The 20,188-nt window shown below is 42.5% G+C and overlaps 1 protein-coding gene across 1 annotated transcript in view; it reads left to right on the top strand.

The window, feature by feature from the left end:
• Positions 1 to 19,515, top strand: part of ABCA9 (ATP binding cassette subfamily A member 9) — a 62,255-nt gene extending 42,740 nt beyond the window's left edge. Inside the window, exons 24-39 of the mRNA XM_049636410.1 lie at positions 1,044 to 1,217; positions 1,405 to 1,518; positions 4,314 to 4,433; positions 6,616 to 6,684; positions 7,158 to 7,249; positions 8,461 to 8,581; positions 9,197 to 9,314; positions 10,060 to 10,151; positions 12,311 to 12,471; positions 13,317 to 13,392; positions 13,467 to 13,561; positions 14,120 to 14,239; positions 14,441 to 14,581; positions 15,423 to 15,502; positions 18,294 to 18,349; positions 18,481 to 19,515. Of these exons, the coding sequence (XP_049492367.1) occupies positions 1,044 to 1,217; positions 1,405 to 1,518; positions 4,314 to 4,433; positions 6,616 to 6,684; positions 7,158 to 7,249; positions 8,461 to 8,581; positions 9,197 to 9,314; positions 10,060 to 10,151; positions 12,311 to 12,471; positions 13,317 to 13,392; positions 13,467 to 13,561; positions 14,120 to 14,239; positions 14,441 to 14,581; positions 15,423 to 15,502; positions 18,294 to 18,349; positions 18,481 to 18,579 (1,728 nt within the window). The 3' untranslated portion in view covers positions 18,580 to 19,515. The remainder of the gene's footprint in view (positions 1 to 1,043; positions 1,218 to 1,404; positions 1,519 to 4,313; positions 4,434 to 6,615; positions 6,685 to 7,157; positions 7,250 to 8,460; positions 8,582 to 9,196; positions 9,315 to 10,059; positions 10,152 to 12,310; positions 12,472 to 13,316; positions 13,393 to 13,466; positions 13,562 to 14,119; positions 14,240 to 14,440; positions 14,582 to 15,422; positions 15,503 to 18,293; positions 18,350 to 18,480) is intronic.
• The last annotated feature ends 673 nt before the right edge of the window (positions 19,516 to 20,188 follow it).

Below are 20,188 nucleotides of genomic sequence, written 5' to 3'. Positions count from 1 at the left end.
TCAAACGCTCAACCGGCTGAGCCACTCAGGCACCCCACTTCTTAAATTTTAATGTGAACAATTTTGATTATGTAGCTTTTGCTACATTTATTTGCATGTTGCTTTTATCTACCTTCCTCACTGCAACTCAAACTCCCCAAGAACCCCATGACCAACACAAAGTCAGGCACATGGTGTGCTCAGTAAACAAACACATCAACGAACAGAAAACGTCCAGCTCTCTAACACGCCCTCACTATTATTCTCTCTCCTGCTTTTTTTCTGGGTACATTCCCCTTTCCGGAATATTTGTCTCCATTCCAACTGTTTTCCTAACGAATGTCTTTACATAGACTCAATGTTAGATTTAAAATTTTTTATTACTTTTGTGCTTCACTGTTAGGAACATTCAAGTAACATTTTAAGCCTTGTGTTAAGACAGTCACTGCAACAATGTAGCTTATAGTGGGTCACAATATCAAAATCAACTTTCTCGTTTTCCTATGTAATAGCGAACGATGTGGTTTACTTCAAGGCAATAAATCAAGACCATTTTTATGTTATTAATTTTAGCGGATGTCTTCTTATGCCAACCTAAAGAGTGTGTAATGAAATTGACTTGTTAGAAGAGCATTCCTTGGATCTAAAATAAAATGCCAATTATAAATGGACTGTTCACATCCAGCATAAATTTTAAGAGTCTTACAGGAAATTGCAAACCTACATCTTTTGAATCTGTGTACAATTTGTGTTCTCGCAAAAGGAAGGGTAGCATTGCAAAGAAAAGAACAGGAATTTTCTCACTGAGGCAATGCCCAGTCATGTGGTGGTGGAGCGTGAGCTGGTTATGTGAGTGCATTTCTCTCTTGGACAGTGACGTCACCATACGGTCCGGAGCACCACTGATCCCCCTGACAGAGGAGTATGGCAAGTGACCATGTCAGTTACTAAATCGGTGTGGTATACGAAAGGGACACAGGACAAAAGTGAATGATTTTGTGACCACATATTTGCAATTTCTCAACTGTTCAGCAGTTTTGATGATGCCTCCTTTCCTTTACCAGAGCAAAGCTCACTCCCAGCTCCGGATTTCAGGCCTCTACCCTTCTGCTTACTGGTTTGGCCAGGCACTGGTGGATATTTCACTCTACTTCTTAATCCTCCTTCTCATGCAAATAATGGATTACGTGTTCAGCCCAGATGAGATTATATTTGTAATTCAAAACCTGTTAGTTCAGGTAAGTGGTAAAAGTTATGAGATACTTTTATTAGACTGCATTTCATGAATGCCGTAACATGATTAATCTTAAACTAAAGAAATTCACGTTACCTTTCCTATAGCATGGTTTGGAAAGGTGAGGCTTAAGGCTGACTACTTTCCTGGAGAGTAGTTATGTTATCCAACCTTAACATTTCTGTTTTCAGATCTTGTGTAGTATTGGATATGTCTCTTCCCTGGTTTTCTTGACATACGTGATTTCATTCATTTTTCGCAATGGGAGGAAAAATAGTGGCGTCTGGTCATTTTTCTTCTTAATTGTAAGTACGCATTCAGTACACATCATTTTATTTTTAAATCATTTTTAAATAATTTTAAGAATATATGTCTTAAAGGCAAAATCAACAGGGCGGGGGGAGGGGGGGAGAATATCAAACTAAAAAAGCTCCTGCACAGAAAACCAAACAATCAACAAAATGATAGGGCAATGTATGGAATGGGGGAAATATTTACAAGCCATAGATCTAGTAAGGGGTTAATATCCGAGCTATGTAAGGAACCTAAATAACTCAATAGCAAAGTAAGCATCACCGTCATCATCTGATTTTAAAATGGGTAAGGGACATAGACATTTTTCTAAAGAACACATCCAAATAGCTAACAGGTACGTGAAAATAAGCTTAATGTGACTAATCATCAGGGAAATGCAAGTCAAAACCACACTGAGCTATCACCTCCCACCTGTTAAAAAGGCTATCATCAAAAAGAGAAGAGATAAGAAATGCTGGCAAGGATATGGAGAAAAGAGAATCCTTTACACTGTTACTGGGAATGTAAATTGGTGCAGCCACTGTGGAAAACAGTATGGAGTTTCCTCAGAAATTAAAAAAAATACAAGTACTATATGATCCAGCAATTCTGCTTCTGGGTATTTATTCGAAAGAAATGAAATCACTATCTCTTAGAGATACGTGCACCCCATGTGTATTGTAGCATTGTTCACAATAGCCGAGACATGGAAACAACCTAATTATCCACTGACAGACGAATAGCTACAGAAAATGTCATATATACATACCATGGAATATTATTCAGCCATAATAATCCTGCTACTCGCAGGATTAACCTTGGGGAGATTAGGCTAAGTGAAATAAGTCAGACAGGAAGAGACAAATAGTGTATGATTTCACATATATCTGGAACCTAAAAAACCAACCTCATAGAAACAGAGAAATGAATGATGGTTACCAGGGGCTGTGGGTGAGGGAAATAGGGAGATATTGGTCAAAGGGTACAAATTTCGTTATCAGATGAGTAAGTTCTGGGGATCTGATTTACAGCATGATGATTATAGTTAACAAGGCTGTACCATTTACTTGAAAGTTGCTAAGAGAGTAGCTCTTAAATCTGCTCATTGTCACAACAGAATGGTAACTGTGTGAAGTTCGGGATGTGGTAACCAACCTTATTTTGGTAATCATTTCACAATATATATGTGTGTCAAATCATCCCATTGTACATCTTAAACTTACACAATGTTATATGTCAATAATATCTCAATAAAGCTGGTGGAATAAAGATGAACCATTTAAGGATGAAATTAATCCAACCAAGAAATAAGCTAAAATAAAGAATTTAAGAAAATAAGAAATGCTATAAAAGCACTGGTCGGGACCACTGAATTCTGTTAAACATCCATGAAGATTGCATAGCTTTGGGAATCATGGTTATAACATATTTATATTTTCTTTTTTTTTCTTTTTCTTTTTTTAATTATTTTTTTTTAACGTTTATTTAGAGACAGAGAGAGACAGAGCATGAACGGGGGGAGGGGCAGAGAGAGAGGGAGACACAGAATCGGAAGCAGGCTCCAGGCTCTGAGCCATCAGCCCAGAGTCCGACGCGGGGCTCAAACTCACGGACCGCGAGATCGTGACCTGAGCTGAAGTCGGACACTTAACCGACTGAGCCACCCAGGCGCCCCAAACATATTTATATTTTAAAAATCCACAAAGTGTAATAGTTCCTTTTATAAAGCGAGCATAACTTTAACAACAAATCCTAAGAAAGAGCAAAAAAAAAAAAAAAAAAAAAAATCAAATTAGCCTGGAGAATCAAGGACAGTTCCCTAAACAAAAACATGACAAAGAAAACCCAGAAGGAATTTAAAAGAAGAGGAAAAGCAGGCCAGTGATTTATTTCAGATTGTGATGATGGTTCAGTATGAGCAGCTATCAAACCAGCAGAGGAAAACAGCATGAATTAAGAAAACACCATACAATTCCTTTAAAAATGCCCAGTAAAAAGTATAAACACTGGAAGGACAAATTACTAAAAACCAAACTAAAAACAAAAAACATAGTAAGCTTATACAGCTGTTTGCTTAATATCAGCAATAAAACAAAGACACCTGCAGGAATCAATTGTAGCACCCTGTGTCAGTGAGGAGGCATAAAATACACACGGATTCATGGTTTATAAGAAAATAGAGTGTCGCCATCGTTTTGAAAAATTATCTGTTAGTAACTGTTGAAAATTCGAATTCACATAAATGTTAACCTGCATTTACACTTCTCAGAATCTCAGAATGTTTCCTTGAAGACGGTGAGTGTCGATCTACAAGGGTTTGTGTAGACCATCATTTACAGGGGCAGAGACATGGAAACAACATACTTTCTGAAGGCAAAACCGTGGAATCCTTGCACATCCAGTCAAGGAAATACTGTGCAGCTATGAAGGTGAAATAGCTGGTGTGCCTAAACCCAGACAGGTGTCTATGACCTGCTGTGAAATGCAAAAAAAATCCAGAGTAATGTGTAAGAAATAGCCCTTTTGTCAGAATCCGAATTTCAGCAAGGATTCCAGCTGATTTGTGCACGCGCTGAATTTGAGAAGCCCTGTTGTGTCTTACAAATGTCAGTCACTCCAATACAGAATCGTGACACAATCTCGTGTCACAAAGAAAAAAAGAAAGCAAACATGGTGGCAGTATGGCCTTAGGAGGCAAAAGTTGAAAATGGGAACCTTTGTGAGATGAATTCTCACTCTCTCGGAAAACATCCTAGAATTCAGATTCTTTCACGTTAGTGAAATTAGGCTGCACTTTATTTTTTAGATCACCATCTTCTCGATAGTTGCTACGGATCTAAATGAATATGGATTTCTAGGGCTATTTCTCTGCACCATATTAATTCCACCTTTCACACTGATTGGCTCTCTATTCATTTTCTCCGAGGTAAGTAATTTCACACCTGCCATAGGGTCATGAAATGCGTGGCCATTGGAGATAGCTTAGAATATTGTAAAAATGTAGGTGGAGTCCTTATCTGTACCATATTTGAAGCCTCTGTCTTTGGAGAGATCATTCTCTTATCATAGGCAAGGGTCATGTTAGTCAATAAGGAAGTTCTGCCTTGGTTCATGAAGGTCAAAGGCAACTCCACAGTAGTGGAATGTTATAATTCTCATGATAACCCTCTCTCCTGGGAACAAATGACCCTAGTGGGAGGCTAATGAGATGTGCTTTTTCTGTTCATTTTAGACATATTAGGTTTCAGGTTCCTAATAGGCATGCGGTGGGAAATATGTAGCCGGTAGGATGTTGGAGTCTGAAATTCAGCATGTGGTTACTGAGATTCATTAGCATATAAGTGATATCTAAAGCCATGGGGCCAGATTATATAACCTCCTGAGTCAGTATAAAAACTGGGCCAAGGGTTTGGCCTTGAACTCCAAAATTTAAAGATTGGGAAGAGGAAGAGTCAGCAAGTCAGGTTGAGAAGGAGCCCATGAGGTAGGAGAAAAAAATGGGCGACCGTTGTGTGCCAGAATCTCTTCTCAGAAACTCTCCTTAAACACTAAAAGCATCCGTACACTGGGTTGTGTGCCAGATGGCAATAAAGAATGTTTCAGGAAGGAGGGAGTGATTCAGCCATTAACACAGAGGTCTTAAAAGTTGACAACCGAGAAGAGACCGCTGGATTTGACTACATGGGAGCCATTGGTGATATTAACAAGATAGAACTCAACGGAGGTTGAACACAAAACCCAACAAGAGGAAGCTTAGTCGATAATGTGAAATGAGGAAGCGACTTCTGGTTTTGCTGAAAAGAATAACAGGGAGATGGAAAAGTAGTTGAATGAGGAGAATAGTAAGCAATCATTTCAGAAAGTAGTCAGTAGCACTGACAGGAAGTACTAAAAGAGTCCTTGCCCTACTTTTCAAGTGAAGTCAGCAAAGTTGATGCCTTTGTTGTTGTTGGTTTGTTGTTGTTGTTTTATCACAGCCTCCTCCTCGGATGCAGTTCAGGGCAGGTGGCATTGGATTCAGTCAGGGTTAGTGTTTTGCCGCGTGGGTCCGACAAAGAAAAGGATAAAGGAGCAGCAGTTCTGTATAAGGAGGAATTGTAACAACAGACCAGGGAATGACACAGTTAAGGAAATTAGGAGGTTTGTGGACAGTGAGAAAGGGGTTGGGTCGGTGGGTTGGAGGGTCACCAACTCCAAATCACGGAATAAGGAGAGTAGAGCAAGGAAGCTGAAAAAATAAAACATGATAGACAGGGCAAAGATTAGGGGGTCTGAAGTTGATTTGGGATGTGGTCCAGTTATTGAAAGTGGGTGACCAAGGCACGTGGGAGAGCAAGATCATCTGAAAGAACGCCAGGGTCCTGGCAAACTGTTCAATGAGGAAAAAAAAAAGTCATCTTTTCTAGACGGTGGATGGTGGTGACGGTGGATGGCGGTGGTAGAGATTCACTATCTTAGCTTAAAATTGTTCAGGAAAAGGTCCTGGGAAACACAGCTCAAGAAACAAAATTGGCTCTTTACTCTTTATTTACTAAAGATTTGGGGGATGTTTCAAAACGTATTGTGACTCTCATGAAAATCATGCGCTTAAGTATTATGCCTGTGTATTATGTATGCACATAAAATTATTGTGTATTGTAAATCTAATGACAACCATGGAAAACTCCAGGCGAATAGCTTTTGTCTTTAGCATGAGGGGTTGTCAGGACTATTCTCAGAGCTGGTGGAGCAAGGGACGGAGCAACATAATGGTTCCAGGGCCGTTGGACAAGAAGAGACAGAAGTAAAGCAGATGTAGAGAGCAAGGCAGGTGAAATTAGGGGAGAGGGTTTGTCTTAAGATGAATCCTGCCCATGGCTTTGATGGGTCAGGACAAATCCTGCTGACGCAGTGTATAGAAGCATCTGAGCTTAGAGCCAAGCACAGGATAACAGGACACTGAGTGACCTTGAAACCAAGGAAGACACATTACACAGAAATTGACTTTTACCTGAATCACAAGAGAAAACTCTGGCAAGGTCATTTAATGGACATTCGTTTATCTTAGATGAGATGAGATTCAAAAACAGATAGAGGTTCATCTAAATATGTCTTGCCTCATTTTGCAGATTTCTCCCGACTCCACGGATTATTTAGGAGCTTCAGAACATCAGATTGGATTTCTGGCCCTGCTAATAGTAAGAATACATTTCCATTTAAATGTTTTTGCATGAGAGGGACACATTTGGATGCTTAGCATTGAGTTAAAAAGTTTGATATTGGCCCTTAAAAGTCCAGCATTTTAGGCGTCTGAAACAACACCACACACACACACACACACACACACACGCACGCATGCACGCACACGTGGGCTTTAAAATCTGGACCATATGTGTGTAAAAATCATCTGACACTGAGTATGAAGTCCAAGTTCGCGATGGCACGAATAGCTTAGTACCAACTTACTACTATCTGGTCTGTTGTGGTTTCTCTGAAAAGTAGTGAAGTTAGCTCTGAGAGTTTCATTGAGCATTAGATTCTCTTTCAAACTTGTGAAAATGTTATCAGACCTACCTTTGTACATATGCTCAAACTCCTTAAACAAATTCCAGCGCTGAAATTGTTGTTTTTATGGCGATTTCTAATACTAATTGTCTTTTTCTCCCCTTAGCCTTACCTTCACTTTTGCATTTTTGTTTTTGTTCTCCGGTGTCTGGAAATGAAGTTCAGGAAGAAATTAATGAGAAAAGATCCTGTGTTCAGGTTGAGAAAATTCAAAGAAAACTTCATGTTTTATTTTAATACTCATTGGGGAAAACATTTTAATATGCCTAAATTGATTACGTAAAAATTACTGCACGGGATTGTTTTCTAGGAATTGTGTACTATACAAAATTATTATAATTCATGCTATTTTAATGAGCTTGCTACAGTGAGAGAAGCCACATTAGCACACATAAGACGCCAAAAAATTAAGGAATACCGTAATTTCACTTACATACTAGAAGAAAGTTATATATGAGAGGTCAAATCTTGAAAATAATGGCTAAGTGTAGCCAATCCAGGAAGATAGAATAGTCTGAGCAAAAGAACAAAAGTTGATATAAACACCACCTTCCTATAGATTTGAGAAGGCAGCTGGAAAGAACTTTACATTTGTGTCAAATGATAATAGAAAATTAAGTTGAAGCTAAATTTTGGAGGGTTTTGGAATAGAGAAGCATAGAGGAGATTTTGCAGATTGCATAACGGGAAACCGAGACCGGTGTGGTTTGGAAACTTCGCCTAACTTACAAAATATGAATCAGGTTCAAGTGCGAAGTAGGTGTTAGGGCAGGAGTATGACAAGATGACAGCCATGTTTTAGGAAATCTGTTTACAGCAGTAATTTGTAACAGTATGAAGGAGGGAGCTGAGAATCCACAGTCCTCAGTGGTGGGGATGATGAAGCAAAGAATTGAATTGAATTGAATTGAATTGGTAACAATCAGGAATGGGGGATTCTGACCTATTCCTAGGAAAAGACAGTGCTCACTTACTGGTGATTCTGTGCCCTGGATTTTCTGGGATGCATCCCTGATTCCAACTGTTTTAATCCACAGTTCTTGCAAGGTCTTCAGAATTCCATCCATGTCAAAATTACAGTTGCTAGGTGCCTTTTTCGTGCAAATGGTGGCCCCAAATCTTTTGCCAGAGAGTATGTACTATTTTATTATTTTTTTAAAAAAAGCCACAACTGACGAGGAAAATTAAACCTAGGCAGAAAGCAAGGATGATGTAAGAGTAGCCTCAGTTGCCTCATTGATGGAAACCAGGCTGTTTTCAAGGCAGACAGTAGAGAGCGGAAAAATGGAGCCTGCGTTGTACTCAGAGCTCATCTATTCAAATGATTGAGCAGTCTGCAGAATGTTCACTATTTTTGCGACAAGCTTTTCAACTGGAAACCTGTTATTAACAGACTGTTTTGGTTTTAGAATTTCTCCAAGAGGCAGTGATATTTGTCCAAACCCTGAAGAACCCGAAGGGGAGGATAAAGATGTTCAGGTGGAGGGGATGAGAACCACAAGCGCAGTGACGGTTGCAGATGTCGAAGAGGTCGAGCCACTAAACATCGTCATCCAAGAAAGGGGGCTACTTCCCCATCTCGGTCTTTTGAGAAACACTTTGAGGTTCTTTCATCCTCACCCACGTAGCTCAGTACTTGACATCAGTGACTAAGCAGTGCCCACAACGATAAGAGAACAAGGGAAATACACACACGTGCTCGCGGACACAGATTTGTTAATTTAGTTTTCAGGGTCGCAGTTTGGGGAAGCGAAGCTAAACATTACAAAACCTAAGTCAGACTTTGTGAGTTTTGTGAGCTGAGTAAAGCTTGCTGCAAGACGAGACGGTGTATCCGGGGCGTATGTGCGTTTGTGTGCATGCGTGTACGTGTGTGTGTGTGTCTTAACAGCCCTGTTGGGTGGGTGGATGTGTCTATTCCTATTTCCAGAGGAAGGGCCAGGACAGATCATGCGATACGGTGCAAATGTTATCTCCTACAGGGAGACAGCCTGGGAGGGCTCACTTGAAAATGGCAGTTTCTGGGGAAAGGACCTGTCTGAGTCATGACTCTGCACAGGGAAAAATGTGGCTGGAGGGAGTGTGGAACACTCCCTCATTTCAAGGTGAGAAGAAAGGCCCGTTGTTACTTGACTGTCTCTGCAGAAACCGGTCATCATTGCGAGCTGTCTGCGGAAGGAGTATGTGGGCAAGAAGAGGAACTGTTTTGCCAAGAGGAAGAAAAAAGTGGCCATAAGAAATGTCTCCTTCTGTGTTAAAAAAGGTTGGAGAAAGCAGTTTCAACTGTTTGCAGAGCTAGCTTGATCTCTGGAGATGAGTTCTTTGGGAGGGAATAATAGTTCCTGAATATGGGGCCCTCTGTTGATGATTCTACAAAGCAGCCAGCTCGTCAGCAGGCACAGGCACATCCATCCTGCTTAGAAGCCTCAGTGATGATATAACAGTGGGGTTTTTTTTTCTTTGCCTAAGAAGACAGCTATGTCTGTTCTATTAAAACAGGCAAATAGACAAAAAAGCGTAACAGCGGGAGAAACAAACAAAAAACAATAAAACTCCAAAAAACAAAAACAAAAAGAGGCAGTCTTTCTATTAAGAAGGCTGGGGTAGCTTTTAAAGTAATATCATTTATTTCATCCAGGGATTGTGGACAGGAGGGAACTCACTGGGGCCCAGCAGTACATTGTGCATTCAAGCAAACAACACATTTTGGACAAGGGCCCCTTAAATGCAACAGACTCTGGGATCAAAATTTGTTTCAATTCCAGCTCGGCATCTTATTGGCTCTACGACCATGGGCAGCTTACATATCCCTCCTGAGTTTCTTTGCCATAAAAGGAAGCCAATAACAAAGCTAGGTGTGTGTGGGAGGGAGGAGGGGGATAGGTGAGATACTATATTCGTGCACTTGACACAGAGCTTGACACATCGTGAGCCCTCCAGTGGTATTTGTCTTTGTTTGTGCTGTAATTATTTGAAGCAATAACTCTGAGCCCACCTGTCTCTTTCAGGTGAAGTCATAGGGTTCTTAGGACACAATGGAGCTGGTAAAAGTACAACTATTAAGATGATAACTGGAGACACAAATCCAACCTCAGGGCAGGTCAGTAAACACACAGAAATCTGGTCATTAACGCCGCCTAAAACAAGCATTAACTAATGAACACCGATGACAATCTTAAAAACACGTAAAGGATCCTTTCTTATTAATCCATTGATTGATGCCTTGAATGAAGAGAACTAAGTAAAAATTTCTCTCCTTAATTCCAAAAATAGTTAGGTGCTGAACAAGGGCTACATAGTATCTCTAATATCCTTTTTATCGAATGAAAGATAGCGACACTAAAAGGAAATGTTTGGGTAAGTAAAGCTGAACACTAGCTTTATTCGTGGTCAAATGATTTGGGGTGTTTTGGTTTTGGTTTTGGTTTTGGTTTTGGTTTTGGTTTTTTTTTGACTTGTGTATCCTGAGGACTTGTTGAATTGAATTGCCAAGATCCAGGGCCCAGGGAGCAATCATGAAGAGAGGTTGTGCAGTGGTGTGGTTTGCCACAGAGGTTTCCAAGTTGTCTTTCCATTTCTACGCTTGCCTCACACGGCCGCCGAAGCAGTCCTTAAAAGATGCAGATGAGATCATGTCTCTATCCTACTTAGCATCCTTCAGGTAGATTTGACCCCAAATCTTGGGGCGCCTGGGTGGCTCAGTCGGTGGAATGTCCGACTCTTGATTTCGTCTCAGGTCATGATCCCAGAGTTGCGGGATCGAGCCCTCCATGCTGAGCGTGGAGCCTGCTTGGGATTCTCTCTCCCTCTTCCCCTCTCCTGCTCTCTCCCCGCTTCTCAAAAAATTAAATGTAAATAAATAAATAAATAGGAAGATCCAAAATCTTTACTATGACCAAAAAAGGCCCTGCAAGATCTGGGCTCAGCTCACCCCTTACTCAGATTGGCCTTTGGTCACCTTCCCTCTCTAGGATCTTTGGGTTTATGTTTCCATTGGCAAAGAGTGCTCTTCCTTCGGCTTTGCATAGACTTGGTTACCTCCTTCTTGCCACCTTAAAATTCACCTCCCCAAAAGGACTTTCCCCGACTACACTCGTAGCTACGATGGATCTTCGCTTTTTATTCTTTATCACATTTATTGCCTTGAAAGCATCAAGCGGGGGCTAGAATTCATCCCCATATGTGCTGACGTGCTTTTATTTCCCATTTCTCTCTCTAGATTGAAAGTTCTGTGAGCCCACATTAACTAGTTGTCTCCTCTTTTGTACTGGGGAGAGAGAATATAGCATCAAGGTCAAGGGCTTGGGTTCTGAAGGCAGATCCCAGCTTTAACCCCCGGTTTACCTTGTGTGACCTTCTGCCCGGGTTTTTAAATCGATGCACACATTAGTTTTCTCCTATGTGAAACAGGGATGATAAAACTAATATCTGAGTCAAATACAGTTTTTCTAAGGGTAAAGTGATTCAAAACACATAAGATGCTCAGATTCTGGCACCTAGTAAGCCCTGGTACACACGACCTGTTAATGCGATCATATGGCACAGTGACTAGCTCATAAAAATAAAAAAGTGCTATGTATCGGTATTTATGGGTTCCTGTGGGCCAGACTAGTGCCCAGGACTTTTCGTTTATTACCTTAGTACAGGATTTCTCAAGCCTGGCACTGGTAACATTTTGGACTAGACGATTTTTATTGTGAGGGACTGTCCTCTGCATTGTAGGATATCGAGCAGCCTCCCCAACCTGTATGCACTCGATCCCAGCAGCACCCAAGTGTAACAACCAAAAACAGCTGCAGACATTACCAGATGTCCTCTGGAAGGAGGATTGCCCCTAATTGAGGATCACTGCCTTATTTTACGACAAACTTGTGAAACAGATCCTATAATTATAGCTAATTTGACATTGGGGAAATAGAATCCTCGATGAGTATCAAATCCTTTGAATGTTTAGATCAGTGAAGGAAGTCAAGCAACGGACAACCAAGTAAGCGACCCTGAACTCAATCAAGGTAATGGACTTGGTAATAAAGTCTAAACTACAGTAGAGGGATACGACAATGGGGGATATCTTCCTTTTGATTTCTGGCGTTATTACCATCTTTTTCCTAGAGCTAGGGATAAGTGATCCCTTATTTACTTTTGCCCTCTTGGCTGCCATGGGTGTGAGAGAAGGGCATCCCTGAAATATGCCCTCACGTGCACATACACAGGTATACACAATTTTGGACTGAATGTGAGAATGAACTTTCTGTGCAGGTGGTGTTGAAAGGGAGTGGTGAAGGAGCCTCCCTCGGGTTCCTGGGGTACTGTCCTCAGGAGAACGTGCTCTGGCCCAACCTGTCAGTGAGGGAACACCTGGAGGTGTTTGCCGCCATCAGAGGGCTGAAGAAGGGGGACGCCACTGTCACCATCACACGGTACATGGGGGGAGACACGCCCGTTCACTCCTGGAGGGATGTGGTAGGAATGACGTTGACCCAGAATTAAGGAAGGATTAAGATTCAGATCCGAACTGATGACTCCATTCTTGTGGGAGAAGACTTTGTCACCAAGAAGCCAGTCCAATGTTGTCTTCTCACACATTAAGCTGGAGAGAAGATTTTCATATTATTCTCCTTTTAAAATATAATTTATTGTCAAGTTGGTTTCCATACAACACCCGGTGCTCATCCCAACAAGCGCCCTCCTCCGTGCCCATCACCCACTTTCCCCTCTCCCCCAGCCCCCATCAATCCTCAGTTTGTTTGTTCTCTGTATTTAAGAGTCTCTTATGGTTTGCCTCATATTATTCTTAATATGGAAAGAAGTCATTGAAAATATGTATTTGACCACCAAGAAAGGTTCATGAAGTATCCTAGGTAGTTTCGATTTTATGATCACTCAGAATACTTTTTTTTTAAAGAAACTTTTTTTTTAAGTTTATTTATTTTTTTTGAAAGAGAGAGAGAGAGAGAGAGAGAGAGAGAGAGAGAGCATGAGCAGAGGAGGGGCAGAGAAAGAGGGAGAAAGACTCCCAAGCAGTCTCCATGCTGTCAGCGCAGAGCCTGATGTGGGACTCGATCTCACAGCCGTGAGATCATGACCTGAGCTGAAACCGAGAGTCAGATGTTTAACCGACTGCACCACCCAGGCGCCCCGATCACTCAGAATACTCTTTTTTAAATGTCTCTTAATATAGTGGTTGCTCTGATTTGCCTATTCGTCTACGTATATTCCCCATCGTGTGGCGGTAATATGGATTGACTTGCTCCTCTTCCTTCAGGTTGGCGGATGTGCTCAAGCTTCGGGACCAGCTGAAGCTGCCCGTGAGGACCTTATCCGAGGGAATAAAGAGGAAGGTAAGAGGGGGGGCTCAGCGTTCCTCTGCACACCCCACATGTCGGCCCCAGACACGCTGTTCCTCTCGTTCCAGCTGTGCTTTGCGCTGAGCATCCTGGGAAACCCATCGGTGGTGCTTCTGGACGAGCCGTCCACGGGGATGGACCCCGAGGGGCAGCAGCACATGTGGTGAGGAGGTGTCATGAGTAACCCTAAGTGAATTTATTAATCCTATAACAACTGACCTTCACAATCGTTGTTTATAAGGTGAAAGACACCGCATTATCAGATAATGCAATACTAAAGGGGGAAGGATCTAATGTCTTATCACAGCCAGTTTTTATTCAGGGGAAAAAGATCATTCTAACACCTTAATACTCAGTGAATTTCGTTTTCCTGGTAGGTCTTCTGGGTATGCGTGGCCCTTTTTATACTCAACCAAACCCACCTATTATTATTCAGGCTTGATTTCTGCAGCATCACCTGATACACAGTTCTTATGGAGGAAAAAAAAAAAAAATCCCAAGTCCTTAGGAATATTCTAAGATCATTCAGCCCCAGCCATGCTCTGAATGATATACTCTACCCAATAGTTTGGTTATTTACACGACTGTTGTCCCTCCGAAACTCCTTGCTAATCTGAATTCACTAGTTGCTTCGTGGGTGCCAATGGAGGTGCGTTTACAAGTCTTTTCGTCTTGCCCTGAGCGTTTCCACTAGGTAACGTGCCCCTTGACCTAACTTTAGGCAGGTGATCCGGGCCACCTTTAGGAACACGGAGAGAGGCGCCCTCCTGACCACGCATTACATGGCAGAAGCTGAGGCCGTGTGTGACCGCGTGGCCATCATGGTGTCTGGAAGGCTGAGGTGGGTGGCCGGCCACACCCACACTTGGTCTCCAGTGGGACCTGAGCAAAGCACATTTCCCTGCACCGGGTTATCCCCATACAGGGGCGGGAGTGGCTGCCTGCTCCCCCTCTGCATGGCTCTGGCCTCCCGAGGCTGAAATTCACCGGCAATAGATTCACCTTCTTCTCCTGCGTGACTTTGTCTTCCTCCAACCTCCAGATGTATTGGTTCCATACAACATCTGAAAAGCAAATTTGGCAAAGATTATCTGCTAGAAATGAAGGTGAAGACGCCCACCCAAGTGAAGCCCCTCCACTGTGAAATTCTGAGGCTTTTCCCCCAGGCTGCTCGGCAGGAAAGGTAAACATAGGTGTTAGTTTGTTTCATCGTTTTGTTTTTCCGTTCTCTATTTCTATATGTTGTGTTTTTTTATTATGGCGAAGAGAAACAAAAGCTTTACTTGAGCTTTCATTTATTTATTTATTTTTAACTCTATGGTCATTGCGAGTACTTTAATTATTAGAGAAAGGTCCAATTCCAAAGGATACCCCAGCAAAGAAATAAGAGAACAATGTGCTGATTTGGAAGCTGACTGTTGTAAGGGAATTCACATATGTTCCTGGTGGTTCTGTCACGTGCCGGGTCCCAATGCATGTGAGGACCTAGGTCATCATGATCCTTTCTAGAGGGTAAAACCATCCCCATTAAATGCATTAGTGTACAAAGCCCATGCCCAGTACTAGACATCAGTCAAAGCTCGGTGAGTGGTGGCTCTTAACTTTTTTGTTATTATCAGTAATGGCATTTGAGGCTCAGGTAGGTGAGATAATGCCAAATCCTAACAGTGGAGCCTGGAGGTGAACGAAGTCCTTTTTACTTAAACGTGATTCTCTTCTCACGAAGAGGGATGATACGTAATCCTGCTCCTTCCCTTCTTGAGGTGTAGATGCTGCCGGTTTCCTCCTTTCTGTCTCCCAATCCCCCCCAAGAGGAAAAGGGACCCTTATTGTAAGAGCCGCCTCATGCTTCTGCTTTAGTAAAGTGACTTCTTGTTGATTAAAGAGCAGCCACATGATGGCTGCGTCCACCTGCAGATGCACACAAAATTGGGGATGACATTGTTGCTGCCTTTTCCACATGCGTTCGTCCATGGTTATCTTCTTGAAACCTGAATCTCAACCTCACTCTCTCTTTCTCACAGGTACTCCTCACTGATGGTCTATAGGTTGCCTGTTGAGGATGTGCGACCCTTATCACAGGCTTTCTTCAAATTGGAGATAGGTAAGAGTGACTATTGAGAGATAGGACTCGGGAAAACAGAGAAATTCAAATCTCGTGTAAGACCAGCATAGAGTTACACGGACATGGAATCATACTGTCATACCATAAATAAAGGATTAAGACTTTTCATCCAGTGGTTCTCACCCACGAGTGATCTGGCAATGTCTGTGGATATCTTTGGCTGTCACAACCGGGGGTGGAGTTGAAGGGTGTGACTGGTAGGTCACCCCCAGGTCAAGGCCAGGGCTGATGTTAAACATCCTGTAATGCACACAGGTCAGCCCCTCCCATTGCAAAGAATGATCGCACTGAGATATCATTAGTGCCAAGGTTGAGAAATCCCCTCCTAATTGAATGAGGCTCTAGAGGGAAGAGATCGTTGGCATCTGGGGCTGGAGTGTCCACAAATTCTTACAAAAAAATAAAAACAAACAATATATGATTGCTTTTGTCTGTAGGTACTCTTAAACAGCACTGGATGTTGATAAGGAGGTTCCTCTCTGTTGATATGGGCTAAGCCATAATTCTTTTCTAGACTCTTGGATGGTGATCTTTATATACTGCTTTGATCTACCATGGGCTCGGTATTTGCCTATCATGCCAGTGTACGAAATCTGATAAAAAGCTGAACACCCTCCCCCTCTTCTTGATCTGTGCTTTCTTGTCCCCTGTCCATCATTAGAAGCCCCAGGATTCTAGTTCTTAGAGAAATGTTTCTCCTTGACACAAGGTTAGGATTGCCCCAGATAGCTTTTCTCTTCACTTTCTCCTTCTGCCGGTCACCCTTGCTCTAGGGTCTATGTATCCATTTTCACAGTGGGCCATTTTGGCCTAGTGATCAATTTTGCATCATTCCAGCGGGAGGGAATCCCACAGCAGACTCAAACCAACATGAAGTGTTTCATAACCAATTAGGGGCAGGGAGGGGGATGTTCCAGGAACGCCGCCTCCCTGGAGTACAATGGAGCCTTTTCTTAAGAGCCTTCTAATGTTTCTGCTTTTAAAAATGTTCCCTCCCACCTCGAGTTCCTTCTGCCGTGTTTAGTTTGCTAACAGTAAAGTTCTCACTTGGAGGAAAAACCCAACTTTTTATCACAGTTTCCCGCTCCCCAGTGTCATGGAAACGTAAGTTAGCATTTTTTTTCTCTCCAAATGTTAAGTTACACACAGTCACATTCTCAGCTGCAATACATGTATTGAATGAGGTGGGCCCGATAGTGTGCAAGCACAACGCATGCCCATGACCATTCCTCTGTCGTGCTACACACACTCATTCTCCCACGCCATCAGATCACTCTGGGGTTTTGCAGACTGCAATACTCCAGCCTCCCATGCCCACTCCAGGTTGGAGCTGCTTAATATTTGGAGACCCGAAGCTAGGGAGGCAGGATGGTTGGTCTTAAGTCCCTTCTTATACTTTTCCCTCCTCTGCTCGTAAGCTGATGTTTTAAGCCTCTCCAGTGTGGAGTGTAAGGGGAGGGAAGAAGAAATAATATGACAGCAATGCTCGATTAGATTAAGCTTTGCTTAATCTAAGTCCCTTTGAGCTGTACAAAGGTACTGGGGCCTCCTGTGCAGAGATGATCAATCACTGGTCCTTTCACGGGGTGCCTTTGTGAGTTCCTTCAAGACTCCCTCTCTCCTCCCGTCTGCCACCTCTGACTACAGCTTCCATTCTGGAGTGGGCGATGCCTTCTCCTCTTGGTCTCTGCGTGTCTTGCAGCCTCCGGGCCACTTCTTGGTACCCCCTTACCCTTCCAAGAGGTCTCTTGGGGTACCCCCCATGGGATGCACCACCTTTGCCTCTCCACACTCTGAAAGTGCAGGGCCATCACCGTCCACAATCCTTTACATGTTCCCAGACATGAGTCAAGGACCCAACCCCACGTGCCCAGACTGCAAGCCGATCCTACCGCGTTCTCTGTCCACATCCGGTAACTGTCCACAAGAAACCTTTGCTTTCTAGTCTTACCTCTCTGTTCATTATTTTCTTCCTTTTACGTGTCTGCTCGTTTGAGGTCTTAATCACAGTCTACACGGATAACAGTAGGTAAAAAAAAAAAAAAAAAAAAGGGAATTAGACAAAGTTTGGTCTATGAAGGGACCATTTGCAAAGGGGCAAGGCTCAGCGTAAGTACCCAAGGCTAGAAACGGGAAAAATGTTGCCATTCTTAGGTCCGAAGAGACTAAGAGAGGGAGCAGTGGCTGGAATCCAGGAGTAGAATCATGTAGAATTTCCACCTTGTGGGAAGCAGGGACTTTCAATCAAGGCGCAAAGTTGATGTGAGGGAGGGAGTGAAGGAAGGAATAAAGGCCTTGAGCCCCCCTCTCCTCTGTCCCTCCTCATGAACTGCCACTGGTGGAAAACACCAGAAAAAGCCTCTTAAGTCAGCCTGTGGAACAAAGATCAGAGTAAAGAAGAGGGAAGGTGGACATAGAGGGGCACATGCTGGTGTTCTAGCCCAAAGGGAACCATCTCTTAGCTTACCCTGCATAGGTGACCTGGAGCCCCTTACGTTGTGTTCCAGTCTTGTGTGGCCCTGCCCAAACTCTAAGACAACGGGAGAGTATTTCCAGCTTGTTACAAGACCATAGGGTGAATCTGCCTCTCCGTGTTCAGTATACGTGCTTCCGAAGCAAGCACGTGCCTTTCCATATTCATCCGAGAATATCTATTACCTTATATTTTAGATTTTAAAATCTATTTGCATGTACATTTTTGTACATAGCTTGGTAAAACTCTCCAGATAAAAAGGATGTGAACTCCTCATGTGCACCCATCTTTCTGCAGTTAAACAGAGCTTCGACCTGGAGGAGTACAGCCTCTCGCAGTCCACCCTGGAGCAGGTGGGTCCGTTTTAGGGACTTTGTTGCATCCGTGGGACAGAAGTGTACAAGCTGTGCCCGTGCTTTGCGCTCGCTTGGAGCTGCGGGAGGCAGCGTGACCTCCCCGTCTCTTCATTTCTTGCCCCTCTCAGGTGTTCCTGGAGCTCTCCAAGGAGCAGGAGCTGGATGACTTTGACGAAGAACTTGACCCCTCAGTTAGATGGAAGCTCCTCCCCCAGGAGGACCCTTGACGCGCCAAATACCCTATGTTTCTCTTTAAGCTTCTGCCTCGTTTGAAAGAGAATATTTTATATCATTAATATATCTTATCTCAGACATGATATAAAATGCTTTTGAAACTCATGCCACCATTTTTCTCAATAATATTACATATAGTGGGACTAAGGAGCCAAGTCAGTGAGAACAGTCGTGAAACCAGACCACGCGGCTTCTATACCAGCAACGAAATCCCACATTTCATAGGGTAGTCAATTAAAAATGCATTTATTATAGAATGTTTGGGTTTCTGAGGATGAGACAGGGATAGTTTTATTTTCTGTCTTCAAACATCAAAATACTGACTATCTTCTTATCCTTTTGAATGCAGTACATAAGTACAAAGTAAGACCTAATCCTGATTTTGGGGGAAAGGGAGGCAGTGATTATTCAACAGCACAGTATTTGCTTTAAAAAAATTTTTTATTTAAATTCCAGTTAGTTAAACATACAGTGTAATAGTAGTTTCAGGTGCACAATATAGTGATTCAACACTTGCATACGGCACCCGGTGTTTATCACAAGTATTCGCTTTTGGTAATTCAGTTGATTTGGGTTTTTGTTGTTGTTGTCGTTGTTGTTGGTTTTTAATACCTGCATTTTCCTTTTCTGTCATTTTTCCGATTTTCTATTGCACAGTCTATATTTTGTCTGTTGTGACCGTACAGGAAATTTGAAACCTATTAAGTAATTTCAGTAGGAATTTCTATAATCAAGTTGACGAAAGTTTAAAAATTACGTATCTTACATACAATCTTGAAACATATTTCTGATTTTGCATTTTTTTTTTATGATGCAAGCGTCTATCCTCATGCAGATCTTAATTTCTCGTGTTGATGTACGTTACGACCTCTCTAACTGGTGACCCTGTAGACAGCTTAAAATCAACGCAATATACTTGTATACTCTTACTTGGGTGTTTTGTTGTTACTGTTACAATTATTGTTGCCAGCTGTTACCGTCTGAATTGTGTTTCCCCGAAATTCATATGCTAACGCTCTGAACTGTGTGACCGTATTTGGAGATGGGACCTTTAAGGAGATAATTAAGGTTCAGTGAGGTCATAAGATCGGGGCCTCAATCCAATAGCACTGGTATCTTTATAAGAAGGGGAAGAGACGCCATATCTCTGTGCACTCACAGGGAAAAGATTACATGAAGACACGGCGGGGTGGCTGTTTGCAAGCCAAGAGGAAAGATGTCGCCGGAAACCACATTTTCTGGAAACTATCTTGGGAGTTAGCATTTGGAGATGAGCTGCCTACAGAACCATCTGGACTGCACAGGACCGAGCCATGAAACACACACCACATACTCTAAAACAAAACCAAAAAATGGAACCACTACAAAATACTTTCTGGTATTGTGCTACCAAGATTAATGAGTTTATCGGGTTGTTTGTTACAACAGATAGTCACTTATATGTTCACTAACACAGATCGTGCCAGGAAAGGGGTGGGGACAAAAACCTGGAGTAAATTTGATCAGGACACTGATGCAATTGCCAAAGACCTTGAACTCGTCTAAGCTGCGTGTCCCCAGTCTTTGCCTGGATCAAGATCCTGCAAGGGTGACCCCGTCTTC

Source organism: Panthera uncia, chromosome E1, assembly GCF_023721935.1.
Source record: "Panthera uncia isolate 11264 chromosome E1, Puncia_PCG_1.0, whole genome shotgun sequence".
Classification (NCBI taxonomy): Eukaryota; Metazoa; Chordata; class Mammalia; order Carnivora; family Felidae; genus Panthera; species Panthera uncia.
Note: the sequence above shows the minus strand (reverse complement) of the source record. Positions and strands in the feature narration are given on the sequence as shown.